Source organism: Macadamia integrifolia, chromosome 12, assembly GCF_013358625.1.
Source record: "Macadamia integrifolia cultivar HAES 741 chromosome 12, SCU_Mint_v3, whole genome shotgun sequence".
Lineage (NCBI taxonomy): Eukaryota > Viridiplantae > Streptophyta > Magnoliopsida > Proteales > Proteaceae > Macadamia > Macadamia integrifolia.
The window spans coordinates 12,536,921-12,554,408 of NC_056568.1; the positions used below are offsets into that span (position 1 = coordinate 12,536,921).

General features: G+C 40.3%; 1 protein-coding gene across 1 annotated transcript; it reads left to right on the plus strand.

Moving 5' to 3' along the window:
- Positions 1-11,864: 11,864 nt before the first annotated feature.
- LOC122058455 (probable beta-D-xylosidase 2) lies at positions 11,865-14,792 on the plus strand. Its single transcript, XM_042621147.1, has 7 exons — positions 11,865-12,101; positions 12,192-12,497; positions 12,597-12,766; positions 12,854-12,954; positions 13,048-13,392; positions 13,502-13,918; positions 14,029-14,792. The coding sequence occupies exons 1-7, from the start codon at positions 11,880-11,882 to the stop codon at positions 14,664-14,666; spliced, it is 2,199 nt and encodes a 732-aa protein (XP_042477081.1). The 5' UTR covers positions 11,865-11,879; the 3' UTR covers positions 14,667-14,792.
- Positions 14,793-17,488: the final 2,696 nt, after the last annotated feature.

The following is a 17,488-nucleotide window of genomic DNA, read 5'->3' on the forward strand; positions in this document are numbered from 1 at the left end:
TACAACATTTGATGGTCAACCGCCCCAACCTCCGATTGACGCCCCCCTTTGGCCGAATAAAAATCCGATTGAGCTGCCCATTTTGATTGAAAGGATCACCAATTGACCGCTGACACTATCAGAATCATCCACTAGTCAACCTGTCACACCCCCGTTCTCACAGAACCAGGCCAGTGACCGGATTAACACCGGTTAACCCAAACCTGCCAGGATCATCAGATACTGTATTCCACCACAGCATACACACAACTAATATAAGCTCATCAGATCAGCGGAAGACTAAGTTTCACCTGTGAATAATCCCATATACTTGATACCCGAATTGTGATACAATAATTATATACATGTGGGCCCGAAGGTATGATATTTACACAATAAAAATAAGATTCAAATATCAAGTACATAAGGGAATCCACCAAAACAATCAAAGTACACAACTCGGCTCGGTATCAAGGCTAGAGCTCAGCTCGGCCTCAAAAGTGGAGCTCAGCATGGCCTCAAAGGTGGAGCTCAGCTCGGCCTCAGAACTGCTGTCCCGCAGCACAGCTCTCGCACGAGTAGTTAGTGCCGTGTTCTAACTCCTCAGGGGTCCACCAGTCCTCTTCAGGAAACTCGACTATGGGACCCACCCCATGCTCCTCAGATGTATAACATACAAAATCATCTAAAAATGGGTGTACACGTGGGATGAGCTCACTAGCTCAGTAAGTGGTAAGATGGACCACACAGCAGTCCACACATCACAACACATCATATGCACTACATGCCATGCTATACATTTTAAATCACATCCACCTAAGCAACATTACTAAGTCCTTGGTTTTAGTGCTACTACAACCACAGTGCGCGTATACTCCGGGTACGAGCCGCGAACTCCCTCCCGCGATACACCCATAGGGCTGTCGGAGAAGGCCCACCGTGAGTACTCGGAAAAGTAAAGACAATGCTATCCACTGGCTCTCAACAGAAATGTAAATGACTGAAAATAAAGGTGCTGACTCCAGCAATTTAAAAGCAGTACGATTGGCCCTCTTGAATGTACCACCGGGATTGCCGGCTGTCCTACATGACCCGCCGGGTGTTATGTCTAACCGCCACAGTGACCCGACGACCGCGACCACTGCTTTCCCCCCAAATGATAACCCAACACCTTAACCCCTATTGGGAAGGGTCGTAGCACGGGATGGTGAAAATCCTAATACCGCATGCTCCTATATGACAATAGTACGATTGCATAGTGCCTCCGTGTCCCATTCCACGGGCCACCAATGCACTTGTTTCCAAGCTGACTATGGCATCTAGTCTATCAATGCATCATGCACCATGATGTCCACATTCAACATATAACCATCTCATTCAATTGGCATTTAGAAAGTAAGCATAGCACATATGCATAACAATGTGAGGAATGACTAATCTACATAGCATATTCATGATGGCATGACTAGACTAGATATAATTAAATGAATGCCAAACAATGCCTTCAAACAATGCCAAACGTCCTCTCCCCACTTACTTGTAGTGTACAAGGATTCCCGTTCGGTACGGGTGAGATCCAGTGCGAATCGGGTAGGATTTGGTGAACCTAACAAAATTGAGCGGGGTTAGTACTTCACCAATTTTAGGATCAAAATTAATGAGATCCGATGACAAAATCATGTTTAGAATGTCAAAAGAAGGTCACACGTCCGATTTGGGTCCAATCGGACATAAGGATCACCTTCGGGGCCAGACGGGTGGGTCAGACAGGTGGGCAGTCTAGCCCACTGGTCCTACCCACCGGTTTAGACCGGCGGGTAGGGGCCCACCGATAGGGCCCGCCGGTTCCACCTGCTAGTTGAGCTAGGGGCCCCTACTAGGACCGACGGGTAGGATGGCCCACCAGTTGGGCCCGCCGGTTGTGCCCGAAGGCCCCCCTGCCTTCTCAGGTGGGTGCCCACAGGCGGGTAGGGGCCCACCGATTGCACCCACCGGTCTTGGCGGGAAAAACCCTGTTTCTTTCCAACTTCCTCTATTCTTTGGGGATTAAAATGGGGCTTTTCCCAACCCATTCTTCACACCTTCAAGGTCCTATAGGATGGTTCTAACCTAGATCTAGGTTAGATTCAAGGGATGGGAACCATCTTACCTTCTTTGCTCAAGAACAACCTCAAACCCTCCAAATCACTTCAAACTCACAATGCTTCTCCCACCTTGTCAATACCTCTTCAAATCCTTCAAGATCAACACATAAATCCTCTATTAAACCTTAGATTCATCATTTCAAAGGGGATTTACAAGATCTCAAGAAACCCTACTCGAATCAAGGGTTTAAGCTTGGGTATGGTGAATGTTCAAAGGACTCGACTTTGCTTACCTCCAAATGTAGATCTAGAGTTGAAGATCACTCTTCCGACGCCGGAATGGGAAGATCAAGCTTCGGCGCCGCTGAAATCCCTCTTTTCTTCCTCTTCCTTCTCTTCCTTTCTTCTTCCCTTTCTTTTCTCTCTCCTCTTTACTCTTCTCACCAACGTACGGGTGTCATAAATGAAAGAAAAGAAAATCATAAAGCTATATATATAATTCCTCATTAAGTGAACAGTGCACATGGATGGGCCACTCAGGTGGGTGGGTGCACCCACCTGTCCGCCCACCTGAGGGCCAAAACTTGGGATTTTGACCGAGTTCGGGCCTGGCGCGAACCCCACCCCTGGCATACGATGTAGCATACGCATATACCTTAAAATACGGCTATAATACCTGCTTTATCCGTACATGGCCTTATGGTAGGTGCATGTACACGGCTTGGGCACTCTCGTCTCCTCTGGCACTGGCTCGGACTTGTCGGGCCAGCTGGTGTTTAAGGTCACCCTTGCCATCATAGCCCATAAGGAACCCGCTCTAACTTCCTTTGGTTCGGTTCCTACACGGTTAAACCGAGTCAACCGCGAAATCAGACCGGGTTTAAAAAGTAGGGTATTACACAACCGGTCCCAACCACCTTAAAAATCTTGAAAGTTGGATTGTTAAGCATCTTTTTCCCATTCTTTCTTGTTCCCACTCCTTTCTCACCCTAGGGTGAAAATTTCCTACCCCAAACCCAAACTAAATCTTGCTCTTCTCCTCATTCTTGAGCAATGGACTCTCTAAGACCTTCAAAGAAGGGAAAATCCACAACTTCCAAGGCTTCTGAGAAGGGAAAGAGGAAAGCATCTTCCATGGATGAAGTAGTATGGTTTGCCTCTCCATTTGCAAGGAAAATTTGGGAGATGCCTTTTGGGATGGAAAAGCACGCTTAGCTTGGGTTTCAAATGCTATCCTCACATAGTTAGGATGTTTTACGACAATATTCCATCTCTGGAGTGAATGAAACCCTCAAGATCAAAACTCTTGTGAAAGGGGTCCCAATAGAGCTCACTATTGAGTCTCTATGAGACCCCCTTGACATCTCTAGTGAGGAGACCCTCAAATTCTACACCTCTAAATCAAAACTTGAAGAGCTCATGGATGAAGACTTGGTCTACACCAGTGTTATGAAAAATTATGAGGGCACCCACAAAATCAAAGCCAATCAATTGATTAATCTAGCCCAAATCATCCATCTCATTGTCCAATGCAATATCCTTCCCAAAGAGGGATGTAGAAATCAAGTCCTTTCCATGCCTTCTTTACATATTGTCTGTGTGAGAATGTACCTATCAATCTCCCCTATTTGCTCATGATTAATATGACCATTGTGGGAGACAAACTCCAAAAATCTACCCTATGGGAGACTGATTGGTCACATCCTACACCATTTTGGGGTTGATTTTGAAGTAGAGATGGCTAAGTCTATTCCTTTCGACATTGACCTCTCATCCATCATGAAAATGCATCTAATTCCCAAGTCAGCCACTCAGTATCAACGTGAATGTCAAAAGCGAGAAGAAAAGCTTCCACAACAGAGAGATACTGGAGAAGGAAGTCGCCCTTCCAGGACCTATGTGATGGCTAATGAACTGCAAGATCAGTTTGCTTTTTTTTTACACGATTGCTTTCTTGATTGCACTTGCTTGAAGGACGTCAAGTTGAAATTGAGAAGAAGCAAGATCGCATCATAGAGCTGCTCGAGGAATCTGACGAATAGACCTTCTCTATGTGTGGCTGAAAAACTTATGGCCTCTTATTAAGTAGAAAAAGACTTATTTTTTATTTTAGATCTATATCTTATGGTTTTTATTTTCAGGCTTATGTTATGGATTATGACTATGTGTGAGAATGATCATTCGAACACCATTTTGTTATAATCGTAATATTTTTGAATATATGTTGAACTTTTCTTATCCCAAGCATATATGTAGGGGGAGCTTTGTCCACCCCACTACTAGTAAACCAAACTTATCATTAGGAATACTAGTGGTGTGAGCAAGACACGTACCTATCTTACAAACCTACAAGGATCTCTGATCGCAGTACCTTAACATTTCACAATCTCACATCACAAACCAACCAAAAGCAGTGGAATTAGAGTATAATAGCAGAATCATCAATAAAAAGGAAAAATATATAATGATAATATAATATCCATAACAAAGTTATTATGTTACAATTATCCAAGACTCATAAATATAAATCCCATAATATAAAATCCACAAACTATATCAAAAGTATCAAAAAATATGATATATAATCTCACGGTGTGACGTAATCATAGTGGTCGCAAGCACAATCATGATCATGCTCCTCTGCGTCTTGCATCCACCAGTCGCTCACATCGTACTCTGACCTAGAAGATACTGGGCCAGATGCCATCGGCACAATAGTACCTACATCATCATCTAAAAAGGGGTTTATATGTGGGGTGATCTTTCCAACTCGCTCAGTGAGGGGTGGGGTTCAAGCACATCCAAGCAAAACAATTACAGTAATAATTTATGATGCATGATAACAAAAATTAAACACATAGTCCATGATACTCATGATACAATTCATTTATTTTATTATCCACCTAACAATACAAATAAGTCTCGGCACATTAGGCTGTATCCCTTATCTCAAAACCGCCATCGACTACGTAGGGATACAAACCCTAGCCCTGAATAGAAGCCTATCCGTCCCTGTATGCATCCATGGGTCATCCAGCAAACCCCTGATAACCCCCTCCTGGCTATCACGACACTGATACTAATCATTGGCCATGCCTAACAACTTTTCGCCTCTGGCAACAATCACATCGTACCACAGGTATGGCATTCCGAAAAGGCACATCGAACATATCACTATGGGTTATCCAACACCTTAACCCCTATTGGCAAGGGTTCATAGCATAGGGAATGATAACTAACCACATATATGCTATATGCCTTCATAATGATACAATTAGTCTGAATTACATGATACCGGTAACACATCGACCATTAAGTGTAATCCATCTCCAAATACAGTCCTGGGTACAAGATATCGGTAACACATCAGCCACAAAGTGTAACCCATGACCGTTTACCTAATCTAGCATGCATATAACAGTTGAGTATGGACTACACAACACCGGAACCAATCGTCGGTCATGAAGCGCATCCATTTTCAAATACAATCCTGGAGCACACGATACCGATAACACATTGGCCATAAGGTGTAATCCGCGACTACAACTAACTCTAATGCACATAATCAATGCATGAATGCAACACACACGGCAATCATGGCACTGGTATCACCTTAGCCACGCTGGATTCCCTCTCATACATACAACAAACACATGGTGATCACGATACCGGTACCACCTTGGTCACACCGGATCTTACCATACATCTCCACAACAGTTCATATTAATTCAATAAAAATGTAACATGTGATAGCATACCATCATCATTTGAGAAATTAATAATCATGTATAATGCTAAGCATGTGAGCAGTTCCATAATAATAAAACAATCCCAAAAATAAAACAATCCATCCCTCACCTAATTTATGCTCGTGTGTGTTAGGGTTTAAGTACGGCCACTGGTTGATCAACTCAATTCAGGCTTCGGGCACATGCACATCACTGTCCTAGACACAAAGGCAATCGTACATCAATATGTCTCAGGAACATCGGGAGGGACCCATATGGGTTGCCCCCTAAGGGTACAGACAAAGTCCCCTAATGATAGTAATGTCACTGGAAACACCCACCGAAAACAGGGAATTTTCACCTGAAATATCAGTCCTGTTTCTAGTGGAACTGTCAGAGAGCTCATAAGACTCGGATGTTCACTAGAAACATCCCACCGAAAGTAGGTCTAGTGTTTCCAGTGGCTTGCTTCCGGTGGCAGGATAACAATTGTCCACACAAATTGAGGTTTTTTGGCTCGGGCCCGATTGCCGGGATTTGTTCCATGGAATTTGTAGGGGATGTTCCTAGCATCATCTAAGATAATAAAGTTCCAATTCCACTCAACCGTTTGGAAGATACGTTGATCGAACGATCAAAACCCTAGGTGGTTATTTGGTTATTCTTATTGTCAAAGCTAATCGGACTCGAATTGAGCTCGACAATGGCACTAAGGGCATGAAATATGCATTCCCCGAGCTCAACATAGCTTTTACACTAAGATCCCATCCAAAACTAGTTTTACCTAGATTAAAATGAAGAGAGAGAGTAGTAGAAGTGATTGCACTTACCTCCGACAGTGATTCTGACAACTAGGCAGCAGTCAGCACCAAATTAAGTCCTTTCCCCCTCTTGTTCCTCTTCTTCTTCTTCTTCCTCTCCTTTTTCTCTCCTCTCTTACGTTAAGCACGAGTGAAATGAGGTAATGAATTGCTCATTTCCCACTTATAAGGAAAATTGGCCTTAGGGCCCATTTAGTTGAACCCTATTCGGTCTAATCGGGTTAATTCAACTTTCGGAGCATGAGGACCCCACTATCTAGGTCTGTAAAGTGCTTATGTTATGGGGAAGGTGTGGAGGATGATTTGGGATCATCTGGGGCTGTCTACGATGTGAGTGGCTAGACCTAGGGGCATCGGAACCTTGACAGTAGCCTGTTTGGTCACCGAAAATAGTCATCGGATTCAGACCCAGGCTGTTTTCGGTGGCTTCTTTCTGGTGGTCAAGATAGTAGACTGTCTTGACTGCTTGCTATCCACTAGATGGCCTCGCATGGGTAGTTGCCCTCAGCCGTGCTCATGATCTTTCGACAATGTTAGTACGTGCAAGGATTCATGTGTGGGGAATCGGATCACTTGACGTCTGGGGTCGGACGGTATGGATCCCCTCTAGTTGGACTAGCACGTAATGCACGAACATGTGGGGTCATCTCTTCCCCTTTGGAAATGGGTAGCCGCAAGCCAAAACCCGGCTGTATTTTCGACCTCCGGTCCAAGACCTTTCACAACAGTTCAAATTAGACCTGGTCAAGGCACGGGTGTAACAAGCTTGCTCTCTACTTGCTTCACCCCTTCTTTTTTATGTTGACAAAGGGGGAGAAAGGTTATTATTTGCAAGGTTTCTATTTGATCCCTTTTATTTTAGGTTATTATTTGCTATGCCTAACACTTTTATTTGCCATAATGTCTAGATATTATTTTCCTTATAGTCATCTAATTTTGTTGCTTGACATTTCATTATCATTACTATCATATAGATGAATTTTCTCATCATGCTTGACATTTGTTTTTAGCATCAAAAAGGGGCAGATTGTTGGGGAATATGCCCACACTCCTAATCTTACTTAAAGTGATTTTGATGACAGCAAGCAAATGGTCTATTTCTAATAAGTTACTTTTAAGCATTGATTAGCATGTTGAAAGTCAAGAATGGAAAGATCAACTAAAGAAGTGAATATAAAGCTCCATAGACCACCATGCATGTTCAAGCAAAGCTTATGTCTTCAAGACAAGATGAAGAAATGAAGTCACTAAAAGACTTGGAGCTAAGAAGAATGAAGACTATACACAAGTTGTCTTAAGTTGTTGTCTGATTTACTTGTAATTGTAAACACAAACTAATGCATCATATATGCATTAATCATGCTTAGAATGACCCTAGGTCATATTATTCTAGCAAGGACAAAGACCCGTAGCTATAAGGAACACATTGGATCTTAGAAGCGCTTTCATCTACTGTGAAAAATAGTACTTTTGTGTTCAAGAGAATTTGAGGTATTTATGAAGCTAGTATTAGGAATTTTCATGAGATTTGTAGGTTTTTGAGTTATGGAACCAACGGACTTGGAATCAGCCCAATCTGAGTCCATATGACGAAGTAATAGTCATTACAAGTCTGCTCTGTCAAAATCAACCCAAAAGAATGATTGCAGAAATGATTCCGATAGAATCATCTGCTAGTTGAAAAAATTCTTTCAAATATTCGTTTCCAAGCTACAATCAACACCGAACCTGATATAGCAAAACTCCATATATGATCCATTTAGTTTAATAGGACACTCCATATCCTAATCCACTCTTTATATTGGCAATTATTCATATATGAAAACGTATAGTAATTGGTCTTAAAAGGAGGGGATAAGTGAGGTTTAAAAGGAAGAAGATATATAGAGAAAGGGGAAAAAATGATGATTTGAGTCCCTTGGATGGATATATTCTGTGGACACTATTGTCACGTAGTTGGCAGATGGGGTGAATTTCTTTCTTACAAAATAATAATAATAATAATAATAATAATAATAATAATAATAAGTGTTTATTGTGGGGGAGTGTGTTTTCTATAGGTGCTCTCACTAGTAGCACACGAGGCAACATCAATAGAGACATCATTTTTTATTTCTTGGGGGTGGGCCAGTCATTTCGCCCCCCCAAAAAAAAAATTCTAGGCGTAGGGGCCGCACTCTCTACAAAAACTATTTTTCCAAAATGGGGAAGTGTTTCCTCTGGGGAGTGTGGATTAGGGGTGCAATAGGGCTGGGTTGGGCTGGGCTTCTGAAAACTCTAGCCCAACCCTTAGTCCCCTTAACTGGGCCCAAACCCCCCTTAACCTTGACTCAGGGCTGCAAAACTTCAACCCAGACCCCACCCTTTAGGGTTCGGCCCAACCCCTACCCGCCCTGATTGGCCAGGATGACCTTGACCGTGACCCTGATTGACCCTAACCCTGGTTTGCCATCAAGGACTAGGATGGTCCTCATTGACCCTGACCTTAGTTTGCCATCAAGAACCAGGTGTACCCTAACACTGACCCTACAAAATATGAAATAACTTAAAAATAAAAAATATTAATAATAAAGAGGAGATAAAAAAAAAAACACAAAGTTACAAATTACTTGTTATGAAGAGAACATCATAAAGCAAACATTCAAATAATACAAATAACTCTAACTATTATAATAAACAAAGAGGAGATCATCCTAAGAAAGTAAATAATCCAAAAAATTTCAATTATTTGTCATGATAAACAAAGAGATCATCCTCATAAGGCAAACTACAAGAAACTGAACTTGCATTCGATGAGAGTGAAGAAAAAACTTCAGGTTCAAGGAACTACCAATTTTCACTGTATTAAATATATATATATATATATATTACATTGATAATAAAATTTGATAATAAATATTCATAACAACAATTACATATTGATTTAAGATGGTAATTTAAAAAAAATACATTAATTATTTTTCATTTTATTAATAATAATTACTAGAATATATATATATATATATATTGTGGTAAAAAAAAAAAAAAAAGGAAAAGAGATCTTTTTTATTGGTAAAAAATGTAAGAGAGATTGGTGAGATTGTGAGAAGATATATTAGAAGTTTTGAGGTGTCAATAACTCAATGTGAAATAATATATAAAATTAGGTTAAAATCAAGGTCGCAACTAGGGTCATAACCAGGGGCAAAAATCAGGGCCGAGTAGGGCCAAAACCAGGGCCAAAAGTTAGGGTAAAAAAATCAGGGCTAGGTTCAGGGTGGGTTGGGCAGGCCAATGACATCAACCCTTACCCGCCCTAACCTTGACTCAGGGTCAAAAATTTCAGGGCCAGGTCGGCCCTTAGGGCCAAAATTTTCAGGTCGGTACTTGTTTGAGACTAGGGCGGGCCAAGGGCGAGTCTGGGCTATCAAGGCCAAACTTGCACCCCTAGTGTGGATCATGCCCATAATCGAGGGCCACTGAGGACGCACGAGAAAACATCATAAATGCCCGTGTTTCCATGTTGACTCATTTCTCTGATCCATGTCTCTCATCAAATGAGAATTTTATCTTCATCTAAACCCCTTAATTATCATTAACTATAATGATCTTCTTATGGTTGCTAGATAGAAGGGATAGAGACTAATTTTCACTTAAGAGTCTTTAGTCTGTAGTTAATTCTATATTTCATCTTTATAAGCCAAAAATTTTCAAAAATTGAAATACATTATTCATCTGGTGAAGACCAAGGTCATGCTCCATCAATTGATAAAAATATCAATTCGGGCTTGTAAATGGTCTCGACCGTGTGTTGGCCATCAGGCTAAACCCCTATGTTGAGAACAAGCGATCATAGTCAGGCTGGGCTTGAGCCAGACATATTTATTAAATGAACCAAATCAGTTTGGGCTTTAATCAATTGGGCTCCATCAAGCCTATCAGTGCGAGCCTAGAAAATTGACACAAAAAATTAAATAATTTGGGATAATGAGGTGCGCATTGCATATTGGACATTATGAAAATACTCCTATCCATTGATGATCAATCAAAGGAAAGATACACTAGATTTCCTACTTAAGCTGAAGTACCCTTGAGCCAGACATATTTATTAAATGGGTTGAATCAGTTTGAGCTTTAATTAATCGAGCTCAGTCAGGCCTATCAGTTGATGAGCAATCAATGGAAAGATACGCTAGATTTTCTACTTAAGCTGAAGTACCCTCACAACCAGATCATGCATGCTATATGGCAGCTGTGCACACAGATCATCTCAAGTTAATTAAACCCCTCACGTAATCTTGGTAATCTTCTCCTAAATGACATAATCAGTCCTTGAACAGGTCAGACTGGCTGGTTTGTTTTAAGTTGAACCAGAAACCTTCTTCACCTCCCACCTACATACAAGAACACTCTAACCTCCCCTAAAAAAAAATATCCTATAAATTGGATGGTGACTAGAGCATCATTGTAGGTGCTTGGCCAGTGGATTGATATAATTTCTGCTTAATCCAGGACTATATCATATTTTAAATTGTACGAATACAGTAAATTCCATTGGCCCATTGTAGCCCTAATAGTAAGACTGACTCTTATCCATTTCATCTTTCATATGAGAATGCTGACTCCCTATCCTTTTGCGCACATGATTTTCATGCAGATTCAATTAAGGAAGAATGGTTCATCACAACCACGAATGGTATAGAGGATTTTGAAATTTTCGATTCTTTATTCTTCTTTCTATGTTTATTTCTTTCAATATTTATCATATCTTCGTATCCAAAAGATTTTTTGTCATATCTTTGTCAGCCTTCCTTTTTATTTTATTTTTTCCTATTTACAGATCTTATTTTTTACCTATTTAAAGGAATCATCAGTCTCTCTCACACACTCACTTTATCCTCAAAGTGTCTGTCTGTTTCTCACTCAAGAAGTCCATCTTATTTTCTACTATTTTCTCTGCACTCATTGTGTCTTATTCATCTTTTCCAACACAGGTTTTATATACTCAGAAGAGTATAAGAATGGGGAAGTTAGAATTCATTTTTATTTGCTTGGTTTTCTTTCTTTATTCAGTAGGTGCTACAAGAAGTCACCCTATATCTTCTTTACTAGCATCAGCCTCAACTCCATCTCCTTCTTCAGCTTCAAATGGACCTCAAAGCAACATTAGCTTCAGTTATGTTTGTGATCCAATTCGATTTAAGGCCTTAGGGCTGGATGTGTCTAACTTTTCATTCTGTGACAGGTCACTTTCCTATACTGTTAGGGTTAAGGATTTGATTGACAGGATGACACTAGCAGAGAAGGGAAGACAACTTGGAGATCTCGCTTATGGGGTCCCTCAGATAGGGTTACCTCAGTATGAATGGTGGTCTGAAGCTCTCCATGGTGTCTCTAACCAAGGCGGTGGTGTTCACTTTGATCAAACTGTTCCTTCGGCAACTAACTTCCCAGCTATCATTCTATTGGCAGCATCTTTCAATCAGTCCCTTTGGAAGAATGCAGGCCAGGTAACACATTTGTCTCTTAACCCACCAAAAAAAAATTTCATTTGTCTCTTATGTTTGTGCCTTTGATATGTTAGACATACATTATTTCAGATTGTTTCAACAGAAGCAAGAGCTATGTACAATTTAGGACGTGCAGGTTTGACTTATTGGAGTCCAACTATCAATGTAGTAAGAGACCCTAGATGGGGAAGAATCACTGAAACACCAGGTGAAGATCCTTTTGTCGTTGGTACTTATGCTGTAAACTATGTGAGAGGTTTGCAAGATATTGAAGGTGAGGAGACTCCCAAGGACTTGAAATCTAGGCCACTCAAGGTTTCTGCATGTTGTAAGCACTACACAGCTTATGATGTGGATCATTGGCAGGGAGCTGATCGTATGTCTTTTGATGCCAAGGTATCTGAATTCTCAAATTTTTCTTCAGCTATAAATATATATATATATATATTATTGTTATTAAAGTATTATGGTCTTCCTTTTTTTAATGTTCTCAAGGTTTCTGAACAAGACATAGTGGAAACATTTTCTCGTCCCTTTGAGATGTGTGTTCGAGAAGGGGATGCTAGTAGTGTCATGTGTTCTTATAATCGTGTTAATGGGATACCTACTTGTGCCGATCCAAGGCTTCTGAAACAGACCATAAGAGATGAATGGGGTCTGAATGGGTATTAAAACTCTCTCTCTCTCTCTCTCTCTCTCTCTCTCTTAACCTGCTCTCATTTTTCATCTGTTCTGTTTGGTTTCTTCTATAGGTATATTGTCTCAGATTGTGATTCAATTGAGACGCTGGTTGATAAACATAAATGGTTAGGTTTTGGCTATGAGGAAGCTGTTGCACAAGTGCTAAAAGCAGGTATAGTTTTTAATTAGCCTAAATTGCATTATAATTTGATACTTATAATTTTATTATTGCATGTTTTATTTATTTTTATTTTTTCTTTTTCAGGACTTGATTTGGACTGTGGAGTTTCATACACCAAAAACCTTGAGAGTTCAACATTGAATGGCAAAATTAGAGAAGCAGACATAGACAAGGCTTTAAACAATGTCTATGTTGTGCTTATGAGGCTTGGTTTCTTTGATGGCTCCAATCCTTCCTTGACATCTCTTGGGAAAGAGAGTATCTGTTCTAATGAACATATAGAGTTGTCTGCTGAGGGTGCACGGGAAGGAATTGTCTTGCTTAAGAATCAAAACTCTACATTGCCTTTGAACAATTTGAATTTCAAGAATATTGCATTGATAGGACCACATGCAAATGCTACATCCGACATGCTAGGAACCTACATAGGTATGTAGAACAGTTAGACTAGTCTATAAATGATTCCAGTTACTAAACAAAGTCATTTTTTTTTTTTGGTGGGAGATTAACAAATTATCCTTATTGTGAACAATTTTAGGTGTTCCATGTAAGGTGACCTCTCCTTTTGTTGGTTTCTCTGCATTTGCAAGTGTGACATATTCAATGGGATGTACTAATGTTCAATGCCAAAATGATAGCATGATATATCCAGCCATGGAAGTTGCTAAGAATGCAGATGCTACCATTATTGTGGCTGGGTTAAATACACAGATTGAGAATGAGGGTTTGGATAGAATGGACTTGAACCTTCCTGGTTATCAAAATCAGTTAATCAAACAAGTTGCTGGAGTTTCCAAAGGTCCAGTAATTCTTGTTATCATGTCTGCTGGTGGTGTTGATATTTCTTTTGCTAAGCAAAATGATTCCAAAATAAGTTCCATAGTTTGGGCCGGTTATCCTGGTGAGGAAGGTGGTCGTGCCATCGCCGAAGTTGTCTTTGGAAAATATAATCCTGGTAATTTTTACTTGAAAGTTGATTAATATTTCAAGTTATTCTAGATTACTCTTTTGAGTTATGCCTCTTAATGTTCTTATAATTTTGCTTTTTTTTGGTTTGTTCATCAGGAGGAAAGTTACCAATTACATGGCATGAAAATGGCTACATTGCCAATCTGCCCATGACATCCATGCCATTGAGGCCAGTTGATGAATTGGGCTACCCAGGAAGGACTTACAAGTTCTTCAATGGCTCTACTGTGTATCCATTTGGTTATGGTCTCAGCTACACCCAATTCAACTATAAGATACGCACCGCTCCAAGTCCTCTCCATATTACATTGAACAAGAGCCAGCATTGCCGTCGCCTCAGCTATGGCAATGATATGGGCAGACCATTGTGTGAAGCTGTTCTCATTGATGATTTGAACTGTTCCAGGTTGGAGTTTGGTTTTGAGATTGAAGTCCAAAATGTAGGGAAAATGGATGGTAGTGATGTTCTCATCATATACTCAGTTCCTCCGGCCGGCATTAAAGGTACTCATTCTAAGCAAGTGATTGGGTTCCAGAGGGTCTTTGTGCCTGCTGGCCAGAGCAAGAATTTAAAATTTGTGTTCAACGCCTGCAAGAGCTTGATGGTGGTTGAGAAGAGTAGTTACACTTTGCTTCCATCAGGTGGGCACATGATCATGGTAGGAGATGGATCAGCAGCTTCTTTTACTCTTCAAGTTGGTCTCCATCCAAGTGCTGTAGAGAGGATCAAGTGATGCTTTTAGCCTTCTATTTTTATGTACTTCGTTTTTTTCAAATGAGGAATTTCAAATTTACCAATGTTTCCATATAGGTGTTGTTATCAATTTAATGGCGATAAAAGATTGAGCTGTTTCATGAAATCGGAGTTTTTGATCTAGTGGTTCTTTTAATTCTTTACACCCTCCCTAAAATGCCAATAGAATTCTGGTCCTTCTAGGCATAACTATGCCTGATGAAGTATAACATTTCACTATATGCCACTTGGGATTATATGGGTTAGTTTACGTGTTTAAGGGGCGTGCTTAGTCCAATAGTAAAGGTGTGAATGTAGCGACCTGGAGGTCAAGTGGTCGAAACATCCTCTTGCCATTTTCAGGGTAAGGCTGCAAAGTTCTCGCCCCTGCCCGACCTCACACATGGGGAGCCTCATGCACGAGGGTATGCCCTTCCTATCTGTAATTAAGGACCCCTATTATGTCTAAGCAAAGAAAGTTACTCAACCTATGATTCAAAGTTTTTAGTAAAATTACAAAAGTGGCATCTTTTTGTAATTTTAGCTATTTCTTTTTCTTGCTAAAATATCATTTGTATAATATATATGAGTTGCTTCCTCTACTCATTTCAATCTCAAATTGTATCACTGAGATGCTTGTATGATTCTCTATCACATGGATTAACACATATTATTGTGTGACAAATATTTAAAGGTTATAGTTCACTAAACATAGTTTTTGTTTTTAACCCGAATATTAGCTGGGACCCAAGCAAGCCCGAAGGATTTTATTAAGAAAAGAGAACAGAAACAAAAAAATGCAAGGGGGGGGGGACAAACCCACCATACCCCAAACCAAACTGAGATCACTCTCACACATGAATAAAATAAAACCCCAACCCTAAGCAAATTACATTCTGAAAATAGGCAACCCCGCCTTTCTTTTTTGAGAATACACTAGAAATCACCAGAAAACCGGTGTTCATGGTTGAAAATGTGTTGAAGATGAGCATGCCAAATTTGTCAACCAATCCACAACTCTATTACTCTCCCGGAAGGAGAACTAAATACGAGCATGACGAGAGTCACAAAAGGATAATGCCTCTTGAAAACATTACCAGAGATCCCGGAGATCACATAATCTGTTGGACACAAAGCTTACCATTAGGGTGTCCATAATTCTTTGTTTATTTGTCATGTACATTAGTTTTACCTAGAATGCTTAGAACAAGTCTTAAATTTTGTTCCTTCTTTCCCCTCAACAGACCTCCCCCTCGTTCCTCCTGCACAAAGAGACACCTTTCATCTTACCAATATAATTTATTTGCTTTCACATTAGAAACTTTCATATTAGCTTTTTTTTTTTAGATTAATATTTAGGAATGTAACCATTTTTTTATGTGCCGATATGATTGCCATAGACCATTTCAACAAGAAAAACACGGTGCATAACAAGATATAAGGAAACCATTGATGATCAACATAAAAGACCCCAATTTGCCATGGAGAATGATTTAATTGGGATAAAACCTCTTCTCTCTTCAAACCGAAACCCAAATCAGCAAAGGAAGCCCAACTTATACCATAGAAACAAAGATAAAGAACCCACACCTACTCAAAAATAACCCATCCATACAATTCAAAGCCCTTTGAATCCCATTGAACAAGGATAGGTCAGACCCCATCATCCACCATCTAATTCCCATAATTCCCATACTTCCCTCCTTGATTCTTTCCTTCATCTATTTTAATGCTACTTTGAATATCAATACTTACAATTTCAAATCTATCATGGTGAGTCTTACAGAATTTTTTCCACTTCATCATAAAATTTGTCCTTTGAATAAGTGGGTTCCCGTCACTGGAATCCACATTAGGTTCACATACAAGAATAATTATATACGCCCCTGGTCCATGAATTTAGAATTAACTTTCTCTCTCTATATTTAATGGATTCCAAATTCACTAATTAGAGACGTACGAGATTGTTCTCATACATGATCCGATCTCCCATTGATGTCCCGAGAGATCAAAATGAAATGATTTAGCTCGAATTGTCAAGGTTTGGATCCCCAGATAATTCGTGACATTATTAGAGACCTCATTCATTCTGAAACCCATACTAAAATCTTTCTGATAGAAACAAAAAATTCAAGAGAGATTTTTTTAAACGAATCACCTCTCTTTCCTGAGAACTTGAACTATTTTACTATTGAACCATTGGGTTTATATATCCAAAAGTCTAGCTCTTTTTTGGAAATCCCTCACCAACTCCCATACCTCTGTCACACCCCGCCTCCACTCACCTGAAGGATGGTGACATGGACATACACACGTGTCCACAATCCACCCAGGATCCATGATGCAGTACTTTAAGTTCATAAAGTTATGGAATGTATCTACAATCACATATATGATAATAATCAAGATATATAGAACTGGTGATGTGTTACATCGGTGCCCTAATCCGGTCTAATTTGAACTGTTGTGATAGGCCTCAGATCGGAGATCGAAAGTACGATAGGGCTTCGGCTCGTGGCAATGCATTACTGAGGGGGTAGAGACGACCCCACATGTTCATGCATTGCGTGCCTATCTAACTGGAGGGGATTCACACCTTTCAATCCCAGACAGTAAGTGACCCAAGTCCCCACACTTAAATTTAGACACGCATCGAAAAATTGTCGAAAGTCCTTAAGCATGTCCGAGGGCAACCACCTGTGCAAGACCAACCATGGGACAGCAAGCTGTCAGGATAGCAAGTTGTCTTGACCACTGGAAAATATGCCACCAGAAGTAGCTTGGGTTTGGATCTGGTGCCTGTTTCCGGTGGGTTGACAAGCT

Bases quoted from the DNA above. Each gene is read 5' to 3' on its own strand.
- LOC122058455 (XM_042621147.1), top strand. From the start codon at position 11,880: ATGACACTAGCAGAGAAGGGAAGACAACTTGGAGATCTCGCTTATGGG. The intron at 12,955-13,047 runs GTATAGTTTTTA...TTTCTTTTTCAG, and splicing joins TGCACAAGTGCTAAAAGCAG to GACTTGATTTGGACTGTGGA. The intron at 13,393-13,501 runs GTATGTAGAACA...GAACAATTTTAG, and splicing joins CATGCTAGGAACCTACATAG to GTGTTCCATGTAAGGTGACC.